Here is a 26,053-nt window from a genome sequence, read left to right as displayed (position 1 = left end):
TGTTTTAATGCATTCACAACAATGAACATTGTTACAAAACATGTTATATTCAATTTCTGTGTGTTTATACATCTTGACAAATGTATGACCTCAACCTGACAGCCTTCCTTGTGCCTGGAGAAAGCAAGGGCTATATGTGTGTTTCATTCTTTCCTTCAGTGTGCTTACTATATGAATTCTTGTGCTCATTGTTTCAACCAATTTTACAAAGGTTTGACCACAAAAAAACCTTAAAATAGTTTATTTGGTCTGTAAAGGTAATTTTGATCATGAGTGTGAAGGTTTTGGCAACGATTGAGAAGAGCTGCAATTAATGTGTTTTAGCAACCATATAAAACACAAAATCAACTAAATTTCCATTCAAGTGGTCATGCATTAATGTGAATTGAGATTTGCCTCACTGGCAGTGACTAATGTAAGGAATGAAACTTCTGGATGACATGTCAATCTAATAATAATGCTTGGAAAAAAATATAATGTAAATATGTTGAATTTACATTCATTAAAAGGTATGGACACACACATTTAAATGGTTTTGATTTGTTCAATAAAATCGTGTCACAACAGAAAGTCACTCACATAATGATTCATCGCCATGATAATATGAAAACGGTCCATTTTATTTTGATACTGTAATGTTCTTAATAATTGAAAGAAATGAAGAAAAATCAACTTTGTATGTAAATCTTGTCATATACTGTACCTGGAAGTCACTTACTCAATAAAGAAAAGTACACTGACTTTTTCTCTTGGCCTACATTTGACTGTTTTTTTTTTTTTTTTATTATTACTACATTTTAATTTGCAACATGGGAGTCAGGCTAAGCCACTCAATAAAGTCATTGAAAGGCTTGCAAATGTCATAAGTTGTCCGCAAGCACCCCCCGGTGGTTTTGGGGTCTCAAACAAAAATTTCTATTTCACCCGATCTGCGAGGTGCCTTTGAAATGATTAATGCAAATATTGTGGGTAATGCATGAGAAAACATTGGGTTTTCAAAATGTCCAAAATTGAGAATATTTACAATTTTGAATGTCAGTAAATGAGACCGACATGGGCTAAAAGCCCGAGTTGGGTCAAAATCTCCCCCGGGGGTTAAGCGAATGGCTTTCACCTGCGTATATTTCTTTTTTTAAGTCTTCAGGCATGGCTTATACCGCATGTCAAACTCAAAATAAGAAGTAGTCTAACACTTGTGCATGTAATTTTATGTTTGAAGACGACATTTGGATCAGTGGGCGGGATGAAGAACATTGGGGAAGACAGAGAATGGTAGCCCACTGAGAATGTAAAGGAACGTGATTGGTGATGATGAGCAACCATGAAGTAAGACAGCACATAACCATGCATGTTGTACAGGCAATGTCATTGGCGTGACAAACACAAATAAAAGTGGTACAGCTCATGAACCATGAGCCATAAACTCTCTTGGCACTTAACACAGATGAAATGGGATGGAAAGCTGCCTTTCATACATGCCTATTCAGGCCACTGCCCTCATAACAGAGGCAGAGGCCCAGTTTCTCAGAGACTCTGTTTTCCCCGCAGTTGCATGTGTTTCTCACCTGACACCACTGCTATCACTCATCTACAAACATATCTTGAGACCACCATCAGTCACAGTAGACAACATCATGCATAAGCCAATTATTACATCGCAATTACCTTTTCAGGCTATTTAATCACTATTATCTATATGGCTGCGGTCCTTTTAAATTCCGTCACACGCATGTACAGACTCACACACCATATCGACCGACTCAATTGTGACATTACTGTGCATAAAGAATGTGTACAAATTTTTACTCATTTAGATCCAACGCTGGCCAATTGCGATGTAAGGTTTAGATTTAGTCGTAATGTATGTCTGTAACAGTAACCCCTAAATCAGTGGCTCTCAAACTTTTTACAAAATATAGAGCCCCCAGGAATATTAGCTCTCATGTACCAAACTCATTATCAACATGAAATTATAGTATTGCGGTGTGTTATATGTGTACTCTAACCGTATAACAACAAGGTGTTTTTATATACAAATTGATAGGCGTAATTCACCGGGCCATTCTCCAGTTTGAATATTAAGCCCGAAGAAGAAAAACAGCGTACATGTTCAGTACATTTTCAGCACAAATAGGATATAATAATTCCAATTAAATTTCTTGCACATAAACGTTAAATAAAAGATTCAGCTAAATAGATCCAGGCCATTGGTGAAGATGAAACACAACTGTATTCAAAATCAAATACAACTGAACCTTACTTTGTCAGTGGTTCGCCCCACTAGATGAAACCCTGTGTCGCGCATGGTACTCGTGCCACATTTTGTGAATTCCAATTCGTTTATTTGTGTGTAGACAATGTTTGACAGTACATTGCAGCGCTCACTATTCATTCTGCATGGTCACCTTGCATTCATGAAGTGTATTATCCGGTTTTTGGGTCTTGTGTACTATAAAGATCGCTGTCAAAAAGACATATGTGTGTCTAACCATTCATATTCATATTTTTTGTAACAATTTGCATCCATAAAAGTTATATTTTGTGAGGTTGTCTAAATTGTGTATTAAAAATTTTGTAGTGAATATAACTTTAAATAGTGTGGATTTGAACATTTTCCTGTCTATGAGCAAAAATTGTGTTCGATTTTTTTCTTTTCTTGTAATTACGAACCTTTAACCTACATGTGCAACCCTCACTTATATGACAACGAAGCTTCACTACACATGACTTAGCGTGCATGCATGAACCTCTAGTGTGGATTCCCATCTGTGGATAGGACTCTTTCTGAAAAACGGTTTTGATAATATTGATATTAAAAATTTGTATCTCTTCCTTCTATTTTGAAAATCTTTACTTGTAATTAAATAGTCAATATTTGTTAAAAGGATTCAAATGCAGCTTTCGTGTGTACATCAAAACTAAACATTTTACAAAGGGAAGGGTTCTTTCAAACAACTTCCGGATGGCTTCGTGGATATTTTGGTCCACCATCCAAAGGGGGACGTTTAACCGTTAAACTTTGTACAGTGGAGACAAGGCGCTGCTGATCTCGACTTGGGACATTGTCAGTGGGTGGGCAGAATGCTTAAAAGACCTCAATTCCACTGACACGTCCTCCCTTGAGGAAGCAGAGCCTGGAAACTCTGAGGTGGGCTCTTCTATCTTTGGTGCTGAAGTCACGGAGGTGGTAAAAAAAAACTCCTTGGTGGCAAGGCCCCCGGGGTTGATGAGATCCGGCCTGAGTTCCTAAAGGCTCTGGGTGTTGTAGGGCTGTCTTGGCTGACGCGCAATATTGTGTGGGCATTGGGGACAGCACCTATGGATTGGTAGGCTGGGGTGGTGGTCCCCCTTTTTCCTGGAGGGTGTGTTCCAACTATAGAGGAATCACCCTCAGCCTCCCCGGTAAGGTCTATTCAGAAGTACTGAAGAGGAAGGTCCGTCAGGAAGCCAAACCTAGTATTCAGGATGAGCAGTGTGGTTTTCCTCCTGGCCGTGGAACAGTGGATAAGCTCTACACCCTCGGCAGGATTGAGGGTGCATCCGAGTTCACCCAACTGGCCTACACGTGTTTTGTGGACTTGGAAAAGGCGTTCGACCGTGTCCCTTGGAAAGTCCCGTGAGGGTGCGAAGGGAGTGAGGTACAGAACCCCTTGAAAGGGCTGTTCGGTCCCTGTACCACCAATGCCGGATTTTGGTCCACATTGCCGCAAATAAGCCAAATTGGTTTCCAGTGAGGGTTGGACTCCACCAGGGCTGCCCTTTGTTACCGATTCTGTTCATTACTTTTATGGACAGAGTTTCTAGTTGCAGCCAAAGCGTGGAGGCGGTCTCAGCTTTGCGTCACTGCTATTTGCAGATGATGTTATACTGTTGGCTACTTCAGGCCGTGACCTCCAACACTCACTGGAGCGGTTAGCAGCTGAGTGTGAAGTGGCTGGGATGAAAAACAGCACTTCCAAATCTGAGACCATGGTCCTCAGTCGGAAAAGAGTGGAGTGCCCTCTCCGGGTCGGGGAGGAGGTCCTGCCGAAAGTGGAGGAGTTCAAGTATCTTGGGGTCTTGTCCACGAATGAGGGTAGGATGGAATGTGAAATCGACAAGCTGATTGGTGCAGCGTCTGCGTCTGTAATGCGGACTTTGTACCGCTCTGTCGTGGTGAAGAAAGAGCTGAGCCAAAAGGCAAAGCTCTCTATTTACCGGTCAATTTGCTTATTGTGAATCCACAGATGGTAATACATGCCAGAGGTTCCTGCACACACGCCACATTGTGAGTTGTTTTGGAAAGACTTTGCAAACACAGGTTTTAAATTCGTAGTCACTAGAAAACAACCTAACGCACACTTTTGGTTCATAGTCACAAGGAAAACATTCAAAGCCATTCATTATGGATGTGCAATTTGGGTCCCCCTCAAATTCATTTCAACAAACCCATGCTGACAAGTACCGTAGCTTGAAAATGCAGGCAGTAAAAGTAAAACTTCTCCAGACAAATTAAATACAAATTCTTGTAGTACGGTATTTCGTGTCCTGTTATTTTCCTCGATACATTCCACGCTCCATCAGCCAACTTCTCCATTAATTATGAATAAAAAGTAAAAGCTTTTAGTCAGTCATCTAATCCGGTTGGAAGATGGTGGGAGGAGCGACGGGCAAGAAGGCGGACACATGCGCCTCTCTGTCCGCTCGTCCTGCATGCTTAACGCACGGGCAGATGGGATGAACTTGTGCTACCTGCTTAAAGGCGCGCCGGTAGACTCTCTGCCAACTGTCCGGCTAAGAAACATTCTGTTTTTTAACTTAAAAAAAAGAGCCCATGATGGAAAACTAGTCAAATTAGCGGATGCAAGAAGAGCAATCGAGGATCCGATTAAATGCCAGTGCGGGTAGCCCGAGTGTATTTATTGTTCGAGAAACACAAACAACAAGAGAGGAACGACAAACAGGCTTGCAGAGTAGACAGCATGCAATGGGAGTAGCGTGTCTTGTGTCAGGAAATGATCCCACTTGGAACGACGTATTAACATTGTAAAGTTTTTTTTTTTTTTTTTTTTAAGTGTCGGAACGACCACTGGGCTATGAATCAACTCGCTTGTCGCTCTCTCGGCGGCACGACCGGATTTAACTTGAATCCGAGTAAACATGTCAAAAGTCATCCAAAAGAAGAACCACTGGATCTCCAAAGTGAACGAGTGCGTAATCGTGCGAGATGCGTGCGGGGAGCTGAATGTGGAGCTGCGTGGTGGGGCTGAACATGGACAGTTTGCCTACATAGGACATGTCCGAGAGGATGCTATCTTTTACCAGGGCGCCAAAGTTAACGAGGGGGAGCTCGTACTGGAAGTTGAAGGGCTGCCTGTGTCCGGATTACCTCTGTATGATGTTTTAACTGTGATCACGTGCACAAAAGGTCCTATCGTTTTAAAGACTGTGCGTCAAGGTAAGAAAAACCCACACCAGTTAAAGTGAATTTTGCATATCTATCTATCCATCCATCCATCCATCCATCCATCCATGAATTTGGGATGGCTCATCGTCATTCCACAGCACCTCAAATGTCCCACAAGCTTGACATGTCAGTGACACCGACAGCCTCCCTGTGCCTGTTTGTCAAACACAGGCAGGCTCACTCCTGAGGCCAAAAGGGCACACTAACAACATCTTCAGAGCCATCGGTCAGTTCCCAAAACACACAAGATGTGTGAGTCAAATAGCTAAACTCGGAACAATGGATTGTTATTTTTGTCCCCGGCTGGCAGTGCCGCATGTTGCTGTTCTTTGTTCTGTCAATTAGTGTTCATGGGAAGAGAATGAGACTGTGTTGTTTGATGGAGCCAGGCCCCTCTTCTGGCCAGCTGTCCTTATTTGTGTCGCTCCTCGCGTGCTGGATGACCCATCACCCACGGTCTGCTGCATCCGCATCTGTCTAAGAGACAGCAACACAGATGCCAACGTTAGCTGTTTGTTTCTTCTGTCTTTTGCCAGTGTCCTTTTTGTTACAGCTCAACCAAACGTGGATGTTCCTTGATGCCTCTGCGGTTAGTGAAGTTTAGGTATGAGGCATTTGTGCATGCATCGCCGGCCTGCCGTCCTGGTTCCCACTCAATAATGTTGTTCATCATGTCAGCACAACGTCTGATAAAGCTTGCACTCTCTCAGAGGAAATTATTAACAAGGTTACATAAGAGTTTCGGGTTAGTTTCGACTGTACTGTACGCTCACTAGTGAATACTTGAACTATAATGTTAAAATTGATTGCCCCTGCAATAAGGGCTCAGCATCAAGCCTGCTTTGCTCTTCTGGTTTTGGAAGACATTGTTCATATTTTTGATGAGCAAGGATAGATTTCACCATTTGCTCTTCATTGAAATGATCTCTGAAATTGCGACTTGAAGCATTTCCTGATCCCTCCTTGTGGTTTTTCATTAGTGTCCTGCATGAATCAGCAGATTGTTCTGGTCTGTAATTAGAGGAGTGAAGTGCTCTTCAACTTTTGTCTCGTATGCAGTCTCACAACTCTTCTATTGCAGGGGTTCTCAAACTTTGGGAGTCAGGGACCCCTTTTTGGAAAGCACATTTTCTAGGGACACCAATTTCAAATGTTTGCGTAAACAAACAAACAAACAAAATCAAGCCAATGCTTCTCAATTATATTTTGCAATTTGTCTATTTGGGAATTTTCATAATTGTTACATTTTTAAAACTATATGAAACTGGTTGATTTTTTTTTTGAAGAGTCATAAATACATTCACAATTGAACACAAATATAGGTTTAAAATAAAATGAACACAAATATATGTGTGTGTGTTTTTTTTTTTTTTAATTAATAACCCAAATTATTGCACAGACCCCCTGCTTTCAGGCCACAGACCTCCAGGGGTCCACAGACCCCACTTTGAGGACCACTGTTCTATCGGGCCTAATTCTGCATTGGGACACATTGTGTTCCATGATCTGCGATAACTTTGAGCTGATGATGGGTTGCAGGGCTAGAAGTCCCCTTTTCACTCCACAAAGCTGTGGCTCATATTACATGGGCTTCATCATTCTTACCAATATAAGACAACATGTTAGAAGGAGCCCTGCAGGTGGAATGCAGAAAGAAAAGCACCTGAATGGAGTGCTGGAATATTCCATGGGAGAGGTTGGAATATTACACTTGGTACAGAATCTATTCTGTACTTAACTTATCTCTTTGTAAACAACACTTGACATTGGGAAGGAATCAATGAGATGCCAAATATTTGTTGTCACAAGGGACAGACAATATTACTTTTGTTCAACTTTGTTCGACTTTACTTTTTCATCTCACTGTGTGCTGTTTACATATATTTGTAAGTGTTGAAGAGATTTATGGGTGTCAGGTTCCTTGAGAAACCTTTGGAGTTTGACCCATCAGCATAACTTGGCTGAATTCAGTCAAGAGTTCAAAGTTTCATTTTAGACCTTCTGCTTTTGTTGAATGGTGGGGAGCTGAAAGTTGTGCTTGAAAATTAGATTAAAAGCTGTGTCAGCCAAATATGTACCTGTGGTTTCCAGAAGGAAAAATAATGACGGTAAATTTACCCCAGGTGTGAAAAAAATCCATGGATTGAAGCCTTTCAGTCTATCTTACTTCGTCATACAATGAAAAAAAAGCCCTGTTGCATAATACGATTGTTTTTTTCTGCATTTGCGTTGCACTGAAATTCACTACGGCGAAAGCAAGCCTGCTGCAAAATTCAAACGTGGTTTATACTTGAAGTGCCGTTTCGCGTTTTGCATTGCTTTATACTCTTGAGTGGCTTTCCCCCTGTAGTCAGACGATATTCTCCCATACTCTAGGTGGCAGTCAATAAACTACAGCATACAAGAAAAACACTATTCTATAACAGAGGTAGAGAATCCTAGTCGATTCAAACGATCTAAACAGACACCTCACCTCTCCCCATCGTGGTACTCGCCAGGAGTTGTTTACGGTATTTGGATAACGGTATTACTTTTCAGACGAATCATAAAGGTGTTTGTGCTGATGAACTTCCATAAATTACTTCATCCGCCATGTTTACTGCTCATAAAGAAATTTCAGAAGATATGCGGTGCGGAAAATCTGGTCCACGTGCACTCTTTTGGTTGCCAAAATTCGCAGAATTGGCGGACAAGTCAAGCTTAAAATTTGAAGACCGGATAAAAGTAACGAAGATGAACAATGGATGAAGCAAAGTATCAGACAATATGCAAGAAATTCATGTAAGTATGAAAATGAATGCTTATTGATCTGGCAGTTTCTTTCTTTCTTTTTAAATGTAGGATGATTTTGTTTTTAACTTCAGCCAGATTGTAGATTGCACAACACATTTTTTTATGTTTTTGTCCAACACATAATTTGCTATAGTTAGAAGTCCCACCTTGTGCAAAATTTTTGGCTGCAAATATGATTTTGTTGAAGAGTTTTACTGTATATGGGCCATTCTAAAATTGAAGGACATTTTACGTCCCATCCTTCATAAGACTAAAACATATAGTTTCTTAGTAAATTTACTTTTCATGAGACCAAATCAAGAATTTAAAAATACAAAATAAGTAGAATATTTTCTCTTGCAGGGACAAAATGGAATCTCAAATGAAACAGTTGGAATGGAATGTAAATTGCATTTTTTTTTTTTTTTTGGGGTATTTTTTGTTTCATTGCTGTCTCATGCAACTTGTGGCAACATATATTTACCACAACATACACACAACCCTGTTAACCCACAAACCTTTTAGCATGGTAGAAGAAGAAGAATGCAGTGTATCACATGATACGATGTACTTGACATCAGCAAACTGTTTTCCAAAAGAAATTATTCTTCCGGGCTTGCTGGTGCTTATACCAGCCAACGTTGGGCAGTAGGCAGGGGACACCCTGAACTGGTTGCCATCCAATTGCATGGCACACAAAGACGAACAACCATTCACACACCACAATCACACCTAAAGATAATTTGGAGTGTCCAGTATACCTTCCATATTTTTATGAAATACCTCTATGGGTTTAGGACCTATAAAACTCAGTGACTTATGGACCAGTGGTGGAACCTATCCAAAACCTACTGTGAGTCGTTGTAGTATACATACAGCAAATATAGCATATAACATAATATACTGTAGTTGGCCACATGAAACTAATCCATGTTTGCCATTTACGAACCATACATTGTGGTACTGCTCTCACTTAAAAATTGAACAATGAGAGTTACACTAAAAGGTTTGAGCGCAATCTTGATGATGATTGAGTTGTTTGGTGGTCATAGCACTCTGAGAATGCCTAGTCTGGTCCGATCTCTGCAGCTGGAGTGAGGAAGGGCCTCCATCAAATAGAAACTTTGGCCAAACCCCCTCCAACCAACAAAGAAAAACAGACCGGATCTCCTTTGATTCATTTCGGTCGCTTGGGCACTAACATTTCACCCACAGAATACAACAACATGAGTAAGACTTAAGTCTTTGGAAAATGTATTTGGAAAGGGGAAATGGCCCAACCAAGAGATAGGAGAAAAGCCTACAGCTCCTCGGAGAAAGACAGCTTTTAATCGACTTTATTTTAATCAACGTTTTAATCACCATTTCATCTTTTTTTCATTTAAAGGAGTCGTGTCAGTAGTCAGGGATAGTTGGATCATGGGTGAGTTGGAGTGATAAGGGGTGGGCATGGGGGGTGCAGTTCACGTACTGGTACAGTCTTTCTTTTGTCCTCCTTTTTGGTAACTTAATAACGGTTGGATCATTTGAAAAATGGTGTGTAGAGGCCCTAAAGAATTTGAGATTGGAAACTGGAGGGTCACAGCTCCTAAGCTACTGCAGGTGGGAGAAATAAATAGCAGTGGATGGCGGGAGTCACCTTCGTCCGCTTGATTGACCGTGAGCAAGGCACCTGCAGCAATACAAATGATAACCTGTGTTTGGGATGTTTGAAGTTAACTAGTAGGTTACTATATGGTCTGCGAGGTAGTTGTTGAGACAAGCATTCATCAACGTTCAACGTGCTATATCGCTTGGCCACTTGTGAGTTGTATATTTAGATGAAATAGTTGGCTTATATGCAATATAGACACAAGAGTGCGAGAACATTACCGACACGGGTGTTTGTAATTTTCTTCTTCCAAAACAAAAGCAACTCCCTTTAAATAGGAACAATGCGTCAGACATGATCATGTTACCTGCAAATGACAGCATTAGAATATACTTAAAAGGCTTTTTGAATGCTTGGCATTTGATGGAGTCTGTAGCTGTAGCCCTTCCTTATGATAGGAAGCTCATCCTGAGATTCTTTACCTGAGATTCATCCATCCATCCAACTTTGAGTGAGAGGCAGGGTACATCCCAAACCAATTGCCGGCCTGTCATTGGGCACATGTAGTCAATCGATTACCGTTCACACCCACGTTCAGATTTTATGTTTTCAAATGGCCAAAGATGCATGTTTTGAAACATGTGAAGTCGCAGATGTACAGTGCTATGAAAAACAGTGTTGGGCAAGTTATTTTAAAAAGTAATGAGTAACATTACAATATTATTGTACTTGAAATGTAAGACATTACACTACTCTTGCATTCCTTTTATATTACTCCCACCAACATAACTGGAAATAAGGATTTGCCTTTGAAATGTAGCTCATTGCGCTCATTATACAGTACTTCCAGTGGAAGGTTGGCTTAAGACTAAAAATAGTACAAATCATTTTATCTGTATTGTATGTAAACCTTTGAAGAAAGGACAGGATACAAAATCTTTTTTTGTATTTTAATCCCTGTACTACTGTACTTCACAGCATAGTGATGCGTTGCTTGCGCGTTAGGCGGAAAGTTAGTGCAGTCCACATTTTCAATGTTAATTTTCAAATTCAGGTTCACTTGGCTAGGTTTACTTGTCATTATTGCTAGTTGCCACAGGGATCTCGCTGACAAGCTATTTGTCGCAGTGGACAGCTTTTTAGGTGTCACGCACAAAGTGCACTTAAGTATTCTATTCATCTTGTCTTTATCTCGGACAAACTGAAAGTAAAGGGCGTTTGTCCATCTTGGTTACGTATTGCCCATATTCAACCAGTCGTCTGCTGCTGCACTCATCCAGGAAGTAATGACTTTGCCCTGGACTTTTCTCCTCCTTGCAACGCATTACTCCCAACACTGAAGAAAAGGTATTTGCCCCTTTGCTGATTTCTGTGCTTTTTTTTGTACAGTCAAACCTCGGTTTTCAAAAATAATCCGTTCCAGAAGGCTGTTCAAAAACCGCTTTGTTCCAAATCCGAAACCATTTTTCCCATTATAATCAATGTAAATCATTTTAATCCGTCTAAAAAACAACTTTTTTTAGACCATTTTTTTTTAACCATTTCACACCAACCACTTCAGCCAACATCTGATTCATATCTGCTAGTAATTCTTTTTTTAAATTCAATACTTTTGCGCACTACTTTCCTCTTTTCATGACCAGCTTTACCACTTGCACTTGCTTTTTTTGGACCCATGATTAACAACCAACAGGTCTGCTCCGAACGAACTTTGAACATGAATGCGCTACGGAGCATTCATGGGCATTCGTGTTTACTCGGCTCCCGAGCGAGTTGCGTTGCGTGCAAGTACGCTCGGCTTTTTCCGCTTTGGTCGAGAGCCGAAGTTTTGGTTGCGTTTCGAGGTGTAAAATTCTCGAAATTTCTGGTCGAAAACCGATTTGGTCGAGAACAGAAGCGTTCGACAACCGAGGTTTGACTGTATGTTTATCTGTATGTTTGTTTTTCTGCAAACAAATATTTTCATCTCACAGGGACAACGCAAGAATATATAAAATGCAGTTTCTCAATGATTATTTCATTTATCAAGAAGAATAAAAAAATAACTGCAAAAAGTAATTGCCCCCTGGACCTAAAAATGAGTTGGCAGCAATTACTGAAATCAAACATGAATTATGAATTGGAAATGAGCTCAACACCGCTGTGTAGATGTTTTTTTTTTTCCAGAATTGTTTCAACTTTGCCCTACTTCGGACTTGCTTGTTGTGGCTGAATCGTGAGGCCTCATGTGCCTTGGCAAATTGGTCATTCCACCGCTTGAACCGACAGTTTGTTCGCAATGACAACATACAGCAACTTTACTGGCAGTCTTTCTCCTTTAAATGGGAGGAGCTATTTGGAGTATCAGAGAGTGATGAGGAATTTTAGAGCTTTTTGACATTTATTTTGAGCTGTGTTAAAAAAAAAAAAAAAAAAAAAAAAAGCATTGCAACTTCAAATCGTTTTATTGTTGCAACATTAGTTTCACATTTGCGTCTACGTGTGCACACATTGCCTCGCACTTGTCTTGTTTCCGTGCCCTCCCCCATAACCTAACAGTACGTTATTCGTTATACGATGATGAAATGTGCCTAAAAGTACCGTAATGTTCTCATTTTAATAACACACACCATGTCTTTTAGCTGGACAGTCAAGATACTACTCACGCACACACACTTTTTGTAAAATTAACTTAAATTGAAGTAAAAAAAGAATAGGGGGGGGGGGGACTTTTTGCCAGGTTGACTTTTACTTGGAGAAATACGTTAGCTATGATTTTGATGTACGATACCGTATGTGTGTGGAATGCTTGAGATTTTCTTTGCACTGAACTGGCCACACAGTGTTTCAGAAGGATTCCATTTTGGTTTGATCTGTTGCAATTAGTAACAACAGTTTTCACTATCGGCAATAGCCTTCTTTTTCATTGGCAGGGATATATCACAGGGTTCTGCTGTCATAATCTTTAAAAACCTTTCAAAGTTTATTTGACTTAACAACGACGATAAAGATTTGCCTCTTACTACTGTACTTTGAAGTCATTCATTTGATAGATTGCCAATGGTATTATTCTATGTATTGTCACTCTTGAATAAAAGAACATCTGTAACCCTGAGACTTTGTAATGTTAAATTACACCATCCAGTAGTCTGCCTTTGTGGGAGTCAACATAAAAGTGATTAAAAAAAAAAGATTGTTAATCCAAGAACTCAAAAGGACGAGTATCAATAAATATACAAATGGAAGAATAGTGTCGTAAGCACCATCGCTTCATATCTTTCTGAAATTGCTTTGACCCCCCCCCCCCCCCCCCACACACACACACACACACACACACACACACACACGCACACGCACACACAACACGCTTTTACTAAGTCACGCCAGCAATCAAGCACCAATAGCATAAGAGTGCCTTGTATAGTGGGGATAAATTGACATTTAAGCTGCTGTGCTACTCCTAGTTTCACACATCTGGAAAGGATTACACCCATTACGGGAATTTTCTTTCACATACATCATTTTAAATTGAGGTCTATTTCGTTGGTTGTGTTATTTTTTTATTTATGTTAATTATACATTACTTTGGATGCAAATAGAATAAAGTATAGCATCAACACTAATTTTCCTGTGGTTCTCTGTCATCAAGATGAATTTTTGATGCTGGTTCTCGGAGGACTTTTTAATTGAGAGCAAGTATTTATGTTTACACGATTGTCAATAAAGTGAAGTCACACGTTAAAATAGTTCTATAAGACTTTAAAAAAAAAAAAAAAGAGTTGAGTAGAAAGGTTAGCAGATGATCCTTAGAGGATTTCTCGGCTGATCTCTCTCCTATCCACTCCTCGTATTCTGTGTCAATCTCGAGAGATTCAGGTTGATCATAAGCCCTTGAGAGGCTGACCTGATCCAGTCCCGCTTTACTAGTGTATAAAACGTTTGATGTAATGTCATCTGACATCCCTGTGCTAATGTCCCCACAGCAATTATCGGAAATAATGCTTTATATGTGCGAGGAAGCACTAAGTAATGTTACAGATGTACAGCACAACAGTATAGTGAAACGTTGAATAATACTTTTTTCAGGTTGGTACAGTATCCTCAAGAAAAATACATACTCTTGCATAAATAAGGCGTTACGTGTTAGAGATAGACCGACTATCGGTCGGGCCGATTGTTGGGGTTGATATTTGGAAATTTGACGTACATCGGCAACTGCCTTTTTTGATCAGATCGGCTAATATGGAAACAACAGTAGTAAAAAGTAAAAACACCTTCAACCTGTGGATCTATCACAGGATTCATCACCCTGAATATATAAAACTGCTCAGAAGAAACTTGAAGTTGAATCAGCAACTCGTACTGTTGTGGCAACTTCATCGCAGCCAACAATACTGAGCATGTTTGATAAACAAAGGAAGTGGACACATTTAGAAATTTTCTGTGGAAAATTTTCAGAGAGCTATTTCATTAACCTTTTTTTTCAACTTTATAAGAGATTATTTACTATTCGTGTGATTCAATAAACACATTTTATGCATTTCAATGGAGTTCAGTGTTTGCATTATTCAATTTTTTTAAATGCCAATTTTTACACTTTTACTGCAAATGAATATCAGCTCCAAATATCGGTTAGCAGTCTCCTCTAACTACTAATAATCGGTATCGGTCCTGAAAAACCCATATCGGTCGATCTCTTTTCCATATTCATGGTATTTTAAGCTGTCCATGGTTAAATATATGCATATAAATAATCAAATCTTACCGATGGCAAATTGGCGATTTAATTTCTTATGAAATTTTTGTTGTTGCAACATTTCTGACCAGGAAGCAGAATGTCACATTGACCCAAACAGCGAAGTTAGCAGCAGAAGAAAATTCCCCCATCAAGCAGCGATCTTCATACAGCATTCATTTGTACCTTTTGTAAAAAAAAATTTTGGCAAAGATTCGGCATTAGGGGTGTCCCCAAACAAACTAAAAACGATTTTCATCAGAATTACGATTCTCATTTACTCCGATTTAAATCGATATAAAAGATCAGTAAATCAATATTAACAATAAAAAAGAAATCGAAACGCTTCCTGTTGCATCCATACTACTCACTGTGCCATGACTGTGCCCGTTCAAGGTTGACGGTTTGAAAGCGGTCATGTCGATTTCTCACGCCCATGAGTTTAAATGTTTCTGTTCTGCCTTTCAGGCAAGTTTCAGTTCATTTGTTCTGGCCGACTTTTGTTTTTGAAGCAATGCTTTTATTTTGCCGCAAGCTGTGTAAACAGGAAGTGGGGTGACTTACACAATTGGAGAAGAGGGAAATCTGTGCGCAGCAAGTCGCGTATTAAACTCCTACCGGGGTAAACGCTTGTGTGTATAATTTGTTTGTTAAACGTTAAAGTGATATTTGAAAGCAAAAGTGATGTATGAGGTTACTTTAAGGCGTCATCACTTCAGAGTTTAGCTCGTTGTCTATCTCGGATTTCCCAATATTATCAATTTAGCTGCTCACTCGAAAAGGTTCATTTCATATCTTGTTTGTCATAAATGTACTGAGAAATATTCATATTTTTCATTTGGCCAACAGTTTTTTCACATAATATTTTGGTACTGCAATTTACTACCAAATAACAACGTATCTTTTTCTACCTTTTTATTTTATTTTTGTAAGCTTATTTTATACTATAAAAGCTATACAGTATATAGTTAGATTCAAAATACTGTATAGCAATTGTCCACATGCTATTTTTGTGGAAAAAGGCATGTTCTTACAACTCAAAATTTAAGAAAAAAAAATACACTGCCTCCCTTAAGCCACTGACCCTTGGAAATATTCACATCGTATGATGAATCTTTACGCGTCTACAGATTGAAGCAAAAATCATTTTAAACGATGGTTTGCTGATCATCTTACTTGGGATGTTCTTTACTCAAGTGACGACAGATTTGAGATCAGATCAAGGAAGGTTGCCCTTGACTGTTTCTATCCCTACCTGCCGACATCCAGCTTCAAGCACACGTCCAAGGGCCGAAGGGGACAAGTCAAGCCGTCTTTTCTTCTCATAATGTGTCAGTCTGCTGAAAAAAAAAGCCACGCACACTTGTTGTTGACAACAAAGTGGCAATTAGGTGGTGTTTGATGATGCGATGATGCGGTTTGATTTGCGATGTTCTATGCAAACAATCGAAAACAGATGTATACTCTATCCAATTAGAGGTATATGAAATATGATCATTGTAGTCCTTGTAAATGACATGATAATACTTATTTTGCATTAGAATTAATTTTATTCAAACACAGATATGTGTAAAATGATACGTTTTGAAGTATACCCCCATACCCCTTAGTATGTGGGTTGAAAAGGTGGAAAAACTCACCTCGTACTCGGGGAAATACGAAACTTAAGTCGTGGTAGTACTTGCAGACCAAAATATTTTTTGGGTGCAAATTAGAATAAAAATTGTGTGTACTACTGGTTTACACAACATGGAGTAGCAGAGCTTCAAGCATGTTGTTTATTTCTACCTTTATTTATTTCTATATTTTCTCTTATGTTGCATGTACGGTTTATGTCATCTTGTGGTGTAAAGACATGTGTCTTGTCTGTATCATGGCAGTTTTAATCAGTTAATTAGTTTTAATCAGTGCTTCCCGGAGTACTGAAACAGTACAAACAACGCTGGTCTGTCACATTTTTCCGAGTTAGGAATATTACTCAACTCTCTGGGGAGAGATTTTTTTTTATTTTTTTTTTTTAATATTATGGCAGCCAGGTCTCATTAAAGAGCCCTGATGAATATATACACATCGTACTTGTGGTTGTTTCAGCAAAAAAAACATCACTGCGGATGGCATAATCAGACAATCATCACATACCAGAAAACGAAGAGGGATCTATTTTTAAAACTGTCAAATGATAAAAACGTTCTGTCTGAGTGTGCTTTCCTCAAAGCTGAAGCAGCAGGATGCTTTCTGCCATGTGATACTGTATTTGTACTTTTTTTTCAACTAGGCAATCATATCACATCACTGCAAGTTCACAGGATATTCAAAATGCCAACATCCCCTACGGGCCGGTGCAGTTTGCATCGTAATATATTATAAGAATTCAACAGGAAATCTGAGAATCAAGTCAACAACAACTAGTGGTGGATTGTCCGATATTATTTCAACAGGAAAGACTTTAAATCCACTGTGTCCTTACTATACTTTTTGACTGACGCATTCACGTCCCTCCCAATTTTCAGAACTTGAACACACTTTGAAAAGGTTGAAGTGCAGTCGCCATCTTTCTCAAATCTGATGATCCCAATGTGAAAGGGAACGAATGCCTAATTGTTTGCCTAGCTTTATGGCAGTGAATGAATTTTTCTCATCATAATATATAATCTTATTGTGTCATTCATCTTTCACATCCACATATGAAGAAAACTTTGTGTGCTCAATAATGGTTTGACCACACATCATCTGTATGAGGCAGTGAGGTGGAAATAAAGTGATTAAGGCTCGTTTGTGTTTTTACTGTTTGAGGTGAGGTTGTTTCTGATATAGCGCCATGTTTTCTGCCAAGCCAAGCACATCACACTCATTTGTTTACAGACTATTTATTGTTGTATAAATAAAAGATTAAATGAATAAAATCAATGCAAACCCTCAGTGAGCAAAACTGAGTTTTCTCAAAAATAAACGCATACAAGAAGTCTTTCTGATTTAACACATCCAATTTAAACTGAAACACACAAGTATGAAAATACAGCACAACAATATAAACAAAATTATTACTAGTATATTTCATTTCTCATTTGCATTTAATTTCAGTTTTCATGGGGTTTTTAGTCATGCGTTTACATGATGCACGCACAAACACACACGAGCACGCCCACACATATACTCTCCCTCGCTAGCTAGCCTATTGCTAGCTCGTAGCATACTCACAAGGGTCTCTTGCTCTTTTTCGAATGCCAAAATCTTCCTACATAGTCGACTTGGTTTGTTTGGATGGGGAAGAGCTCGTTTGGTTGGCCTTGTTGAGCCACTCTGCGGCAAAGTATAGCATATGATAGGATGTTACCCATGTTATCCATGGTAGTTAGCCACAGTAGCAAACTTATCTAGATACCGAAGCCGGCAAAGCAGAAAATGGCAGCTGTTGAATTGTGATTAGCTGCTGCAGCCAAGGTGGACTCACGAGTGATACATAATGAGAGGATGCTCTCGCTGCACAGTGCAGTTGCCCATCAAGGCAGACGATGTGGGAGGGAATGGAACTTAGCAGTTTTGGCAGATTTGGAGACTCTTAAGCAACCGACAAGTCACGGAAAAAAATCACAATATTACCAATCCGGTTATTGGCACATGCTTGCTACTGTATATACTCTATCATGGAGTAATGTAGCGTACTGTGTGTGTGCACGTCTACTGGATTCAACCAAAAAAAAAGTAATTATATTCTTTTATCGGCAGGCCATAATCCACCGACTCTAGGAAATATTCAAACACCCACACCCCTCCAACTCCATATTTTCGTCAATATTGAATATTTTATCAATACTGAATTTGTGTGGCCTGGCTTGTTACTTTCTATTGGACTTTTTTTCCATGTGGTTGCTTGTCATGAGGTTCTTTTATGTCTGTTTGTTTGCTGCTGCCTTTCATTGACTCCTGTTTCAATATTTGCTGTTTTGAAGAACAGCCGTGTCATTTGTCTGCAGTCAACGGAAACAACAATTTAACCATAAGTGAGAAGTCTTTTTACATACCATTCTGGACATACTTGAGCATGACGTCATGAAGAGAAGAAGGGATTATGTGGGAAAAAAAAAAGGAAAGATTTATTTAACATATTTCCCCACATAAGGCATTTTTTGCCCCCCCCCCAAAATGAAGGCCAAACGAATGGGTGCGTCCTATAAATGGTAACTTAAAGATTCGATTTTTCTTCATTCGACACCATTCGAGGAAGATTGATCTGTCAGCCACATAAGCTCAGTTTTGGCGCATAGATGTGCATTTTTATATCGGCCGTGTTCTTAATCATTACCATAATGGGACGAACTCGAGTCAGTTGGCTGTTAGCAGCCAGTGCCTGTTGCGGCTAACAGTGCTTGTTGCAGCTCTTGTTAGCTGATATTGATCAATATTGATCCATATATATGGCACACCCTCAATTAACGACATATTTTAAAACTTTTTCAATCACAATATAGTAATACTCAAAAGTAATAACAACAAAAACTCTAAACTCTCAATAGCATAACTCAATGCCAATATGAGCAACCTTGCTCAACTGTAAACAAACAAAAGAAACAGAAAAGCTTATTTTATCACTTCATCCCCCATCTACGAATCCCAATCTCAATATTGGTCCATATATGAGGCTCACCTGATTATAAGGCGCACCATCAGCTTTTCAAAAAAATTAAGGCTTTTAGGTGTGCCTTATAGTGCGGAAAATACGGTAAATTTTGCTGGGTGTTGGCACGTTGATATTGACCATTGAATTGACAATAATAATTGTTCCGTCACTGGTCTGCTTTTCAACTGCACCCCTCAATTTTCACACATATTGTCGTCGTCATGTAGTATTCTTCAAACAGCATACCATTTCCACTCCTTGCCTGCGTGTTTATGATGTGGATACCAGGTCCATCTCATTGCCTGTGGTCAAATGACTTGAGGGGAAATATACTGCGACACTCAGGCAGCCAATGACATTTAAGTGAGGCTGCCAGATCGAACTGATAAAATGATCACACAGCCATCGCTGCTTTCTGAATGCTTCACCTTAACATGTTGGCCAAATGAAAATGTCACTGCGAGGATTCCCGCTCAATATAAATGTCTACATAAATCAATTGATAATATTGCACGGCAATATTCATTCTGTTAATATTTCACATGGGCATCATTCATTCGCGCTCCACTGAGTCACCCTCTGCTTTTTTCTTTTTAAAATAATGAAACATGTCGACCTCTTTGTCTCTGATGTGGCTTTTTTCTTTCCCATCTTTGAGCCTGCTCAAATAATAACATAGAGCAGAGTGAGCGTTCAGCACGGGTTCCTCCGGTTATATTTAGAAATGAACAGATGCAGAGCACTGGAGCGGAACATTCCGCCTCTGCTCTTCTTGCACGTTTGAATGCGTGCATGCGTGTGCGTCTTTGTCTCTGTCGTCATACCAGTTTTCCCATTATGCGCTGCTGTTTCTGACAGCAGCCCAGCGGTGGGGAAATGGCTCAGAAGTGACCGGTTGCTGTCTGCCTTACAATACTAATATTCGCACCACCATTTTGGTCTAGATCACGTATGACAAAGTCACTGCCCGCAGGCCCGATAGGCGATTTGAATGGCCCCTCGATGATTTTGATTCATTATTAAAACCGACTTGCAGGCCAGGTGGTTTACATACACCAATACTACATTTCCCGCAGTGCAAAAGCAGCCTGAGCCTGACTGGGAGGCGGCTTTATTTTCTTATTCAGCAGAGGACATTAGCAGCATAGCATAGCCAGCATAACAGCAAAAGTCAACTTACAGATACCCATCCAAAATGGCAAAATGGAAGATGGACACTGAGAACCGGGTGTTTTAAACCAGAAAACCCTAGTGTCTTTTGTGTGGTGAAAATGTGTCATTAACAAAACAGTATCATCAGAGTATCATCAGTATCATCATGAAACGAAACACGTGGAAGAAACACTGCAAGACTACGGACATGAAACAAAGACTACAAGAAGGTGGAAGAATTAAAACAAGGTCTTCAAAAGCCTGCCAAGGCCAGCAGATTTTTGTGGTAGAGTAAGATGCTACATTTTATTGTCTTTAGAAATTAATTAATGCATTTCATTTGTAATTGTCAATAGAACTGTCCGTTTGTCTTTGAAAAATGATTTCTGTTTGATTGCTGTCAATCTAACTGCAGTGCTGTAGCAATACCTAACTGTGAATATAAACGTAAGCATATAAACTGAGCAGGGAAAACATTAGTGTCATGCTTTCAGTTGGGACTTTTTCTACATGATGCTTCAAACCCACTGATTCAGGCTTTGGATGAAAACCAGATGGAAGCAGCCCTGGGTGTGGTTGGTTATAGTTAGACAAGGAGAGAGAAACTTGGCTTTAAATTCTCTATGTGATTGTTTTTTCTTCTCCACTCCCCTGTCACTCTGCCACGAAATGCAAAAAAAAAGAGAAAATATTTAACTTGTACTTGTAATTGGAACACACATAATACTTTGCACATTTTTGGCTACAACAGTGAATGCGGTATACAAGGTGAGATGATGAGATTTATGTCATGAGCGCTTCATGTTTAACAATAACATTAAAACAACTACAGATAGATAGATCGATCGATAGATAGATAGATAGATAGATAGATAGATAGATAGATAGATAGATAGATAGATAGATAGATAGATAGATAGATAGATAGATAGATAGATAGATAGATAGATAGATAGATAGATAGATAGATAGATAGATAGATAGATAGATAGATATTATTGTTACACCTGCACAAGTACAAGGTAACGAAATTCAGTAAAACAGACTGAGACTATCACTGAAAAAATCAAATATATTTTGTTAAGTGGTGGCACACAGGGAAATCCAGATAAATTTCTGAAGTAGAATAAAAATCTAATTTAAAAAATGTATCTATCTTTTTTTCGAACGTGCATACAATGAAAGGGAAAAAATATTTACTAAAATCACTTTTCAAACGTTCGTCAATTTCATATGCTATTTTTATGTTCTATGAGATTTACAGTACATCCTAGTGAGGATAAGCAGCTATAGCAAATGGATGGATGGAGATATACAGTGCATTTACTGTATATACACCAAAATCAATCGTGATTCTCACTTACGACAATTTAAATTGATTTAAAATGTGCCACAATCGATATTATAGATTAAGAAAAAAAAGATCTGCTCCCTGCCAGCTTTTGTAATACGTCGAAGGCACGCTGTGCCATGACCTACCACACACACAGCAAAAAAAAAAACAGTCTGCATGGCAGGATGCCCAAAAAGAAACAATGGCGGAAATGCAACCTACAACTTCCTCATTGAATGAAAAAGTCTTGTCACCTTTAACAAACTTGCATAAATGTGTAAGCATTAAAAGTGGCTTTTCCCAATCATGGGTCCCAATCACGCTGATAAATCTTTTTGCTGCCTTCCTACTAAATAGATCAACAATGACAGGAATAGACTTCAATCATGTCTTTTGATTCACTTTCCCTCAGAGGCGACGCTCCTCATTCAAATGCACTTTTATCTCACATGCACGCACGTCAATTAAATGCGCTAACCAGTAACAAATATTCATATAAAACAGAAAGCACATGGTCCCTAATCAACACAAAACCTCAGCATGTCTATAAAACAAAGTAAAACAAAACCATACAAAAATATAACAATTTATGCAAATTCCACATTTATACACAAGAACATATTACAATGTATAATGGACTTTTTGTATTATATTTGTTTCATGGTATTTTCTACTGTAAAAACTATAAACTTTATAGCTAGCTTTAAAGAGGAGCATTTGTCCACATGCTATTTTGGTGGAAAACGGCATGTGGAAAACAAAAAATAAAAATAATAATAATAAATTACACACTCCTTTTTGTCATTTTGTCATGGAAGGCAAACTGAAGTACAGTAGAACATCTTTGCACATCTGTACATTGAAGCCAAAATATTTTTTAATTGAGTTGAATTCCGTTTGGAACCGGGAATCAGTTTTGAATTGAATCCCAAAAATCGAATCAACTCATCCGACAGTGAAAGATTCCCACTCCTACTTTAATATATATTCTCATAAATATGTATTTTTTTTTGCATGACAATGCCAACATAATAATAATACAATATTGATGATAATAATAAAAATAACTTCATTACAGCTCATAAGCCTTTTTCCTACACTTCTAAAAAAATGCAAATTTTGTGTTTCTTTTTGAACTGGTGTATGTTTGGATGTTGTTGGTCAGTGCTACTCAAATAGCCCCTGGAGGGGCGCGCCATATTTAATGTGTGTTGACGATTATCCACAGTAATTGAAGTTCTTCTACTCTTTCTATAACAATGTCTTCAGTTTTTGGTCTTGTTTTTTTACATTTCCTGATATAATACATTTAGTCCTAGATACTTTTATTGGTTACCTGTTGTTTTTATTTTTACTTTCTTGAAGTCTCAAGTAATTACATCCAAATTGAACCCCCTTTTTGACTACAACTATGGTGAATTTTACAAAAATGCAAGTATAAGCCTACCCCTGGCTTTATTTAACATAGATCATGACTGCCCAGTTATAACACGTGTCGTGTGTCATTAAAATGAAGAAATTACGATACTTTCAGACGCATTTCTTCATCGTATATCGAATAACATACTGTTGCGGTTATCGGGGGGCGGAAACGAGACAAGCGCAAGGCCATGTGCGCGGGGACGCAAATGCTGGAACTAATGTTGCAACAATAAAACGATTTGAAGTTTCAGAGCTTTATTTATTTATTTATTGTTTCGACACGGTTGAAAATTAATTTGTGGAAAAGCCCTAAAAGTCATCATCACTGACACGCCAAATAGCGCCTCCCATTTAACTCAGGGACGTCCTCTCCTATCTCCTCGTCAATAGTTTTATCGTCCTCGTCATCTTCCATGGGTTGTCATCTTCGGACCCGCCCAATTTGTTTGAAATTGGAGGTCTTTGCAAATTATTTACTAATCATCTTACTTGGGATGTTCTTTACCCAAGTGACGACTGTTGTGTTGTGAGAACAAAGCGTGCCGACAACCATGCTGAAGTTCACACACACATCCAGGGGCTGAAGGAGACAAGTCAAGCCGTCTTTTATTTTTCATAATGCGTCAAAGTCTGCCCAAAAAATTATCCACTCAACCTCTTGTTGATAGCGTAGGGGCAATAAGGCGGAGCTTGACGAAAGTGCATATTTATGACGTTATGTGCAAACTCACTAAAACGGATGCATGTAATTGAATTAGAGGTACATGTAATCCTTTTAAGTGTTGTAAATGGCACGATAGTACTTATTTTACATTCAAGGTAATTTTATTCTAACACAGATGTATGTGGGAAATATTGGTCTGGTTTGAGTTATGTGGTTATAAATCCATCCCCTGATATGGGGGTTGAAAAAGAGGGGAAAAAAACTCGACTTGTACTCGGAGAAATACAGTAAGTGTTTGAGAGAGCCTAGAATACCCTTTTCACTGTTTTCAAATAGGTCTGGTTGTTTACACCACTTGTCAAAACAAAATTGTGTAATTTCAAAACATTTTTTTTAGTGTAGCACACAATTCAGTCATATTGTGTGACGAATGAACCAGTTCAGGGTGTCCCCCGCCTACTGCCCGAAGCCAGCTGAGATAGGCGCCAGCAAGCCTGCGACCCCTGTGGGGATAAGCGGCGAAAGAAAATGGATGGATGGATGGATGGACGGATGGATGGACGGATGGACGATGGATGGATGGATGGATGGATGGATGGATGGATGGATGGACGTGTGACAAATGGATTATTGTTTGTTATTGGTCATTGCTGTGTGAAATGATCCTTGTGGATGTTGATGCCCTCCAGACAGCCACTCCCTGTCCTGTTTGCTTAATACAGAGTGAAACACTTGCCATAGTAACTGGAGACTGACAGGATTTCCTGAGACCTACAGGAAGCTACCGAAACAATTGAATTTACTGTTTAAGCAGCTTGCATTTCCACTTCCTTGTCTGAGTCAGGCAAAGGGAAATACTACAATATTTGTCCACAAGAGGAAATAACATACATTAGTGTTAATTTGACATTTAGTTTTCTATTATTATTCTGGTAAATCTCACGTGTTATTCAGCAAACAGTACAATTGTGGAACAGAACTGGTAACACGATGCAATGTCAAAGGTGGCTAAATATCATCAGTTTTACTTTTTATTCGAGTACCATACTGTATGTAAACTGATAAAAGTGTAAACGCCACTTGCTCCCATCCATCCATCCATCCATCCATTGAAAGGTATTTATTTATTTTTACTTTTGTTTTCTCTTCTGATTATTCATTTTATTTATTGTTCCGATCACAATTGTACTCTATGTGAAGTGTTGACTGTACTACAGTACTTTGTACTCTTAGAGGAGAGGCAAGGATGGTGAAAGGTCTCATTGAAGTCACTTTTGAAGCACGTTTTTTCAATTAGAATGTCCACTGGGGGGCAGCAGCCTATAATAGCGGCATTTGGCTCTGGGTTGCCGTAGCAACGGCTCTGAAGGAAGCTGAGTTTGAGTGGTTAGGCTGGGAGACACAGAGGGCAGTGTTGAGCCGGATAACGGCTGGTGAATGCCAATGAGCCGCTGAGTTTAACGCACACACGCGCACACACGGAGTTTAACACACACACACACACACACACACACACACATACACAAGCACGTGACGGACCAGTGCGTTACTCATCTATCATGTTTTCTTGAATTTTCCCGACGATGAAACCACATCCCCCGTTGCATGCCAAGTAAATGATGATCAACCTATTAATATTCAGTGACATGATTCAGAAGTGATAGTAGTGACTTCTCGTGCACAGCAGATGTGATGTGATAGTGCAAGCTATGTGTGTCGAGCATCTGCTATCTTATTGTATGCCTCAGCTGTTTTGCTGTTGTACAAGTCTAATCATCACAGTCACCTCTCTCTGAAAGGCTTTTTTGGTGTTTCCACATTCACAGAGATGCACCGACAAAAGTGTAGATCACCATCTCATGAGAAATTCCAGCAGGCACAAACCATCCCCCTGTCCTAAAATGAGACAGCGATGCATAACTAGATTTAGGTTATGTAATGCTGACTGGGGGCATGGAGGATGGTATAATCCACTCTTATTTGGGTTAAACCCATCTCTTGTTCACTCTCTGTGAGAGGACAGCGGCCTCATATCTCTCCAGCTGAGGAGCAGCAATCTCTTTCACACCGTCTTTTAGCCGCCAGCTCCGAGAATGTCTCAGCTCCCAGAGAAGGCGCGTTGCATCTCTTTGGACACTTAGCAGTTTATGATCTGTCCTAATTGGCATTCTTCCATTGTTATCGTTTATCCAAGCTCATTAACATGCGATACGTAATAAACCTGATTAGTCGGTAATCGGACGATACCGTAATTCCTCAAAAACACACATTTTTTTCCCAAAAATGAAGGCCAAAAGTATGGGTCCATTCTTCCATCTATTTTCTTCCGCTTATCCAGGGT

The 26,053-nt window shown here is 39.3% G+C and overlaps 1 protein-coding gene across 5 annotated transcripts in view; it reads left to right on the top strand.

Annotated features, from left to right (window-relative positions):
• The first annotated feature begins 4,714 nt into the window (after nt 1-4,714).
• Nucleotides 4,715-26,053, top strand: part of LOC148427005 (membrane-associated guanylate kinase, WW and PDZ domain-containing protein 1-like) — a 109,088-nt gene continuing 87,749 nt past the window's right edge. For all 5 annotated transcript variants that reach the window (XM_088408805.1, XM_088408808.1, XM_088408802.1 and 2 more), the window contains exon 1: nt 4,715-5,437. In XM_088408805.1, coding sequence (XP_088264931.1) covers nt 5,140-5,437 — 298 coding nt within the window. In that variant the 5' untranslated portion in view covers nt 4,715-5,139. The remainder of the gene's footprint in view (nt 5,438-26,053) is intronic.

The sequence above is a fragment of the Hippichthys cyanospilos genome, chromosome 2 (genome assembly GCF_059441005.1).
Source record: "Hippichthys cyanospilos isolate Australia breed blue-spotted pipefish chromosome 2, RoL_Hcya_1.0, whole genome shotgun sequence".
Classification (NCBI taxonomy): Eukaryota; Metazoa; Chordata; class Actinopteri; order Syngnathiformes; family Syngnathidae; genus Hippichthys; species Hippichthys cyanospilos.
Note: the sequence above shows the minus strand (reverse complement) of the source record. Positions and strands in the feature narration are given on the sequence as shown.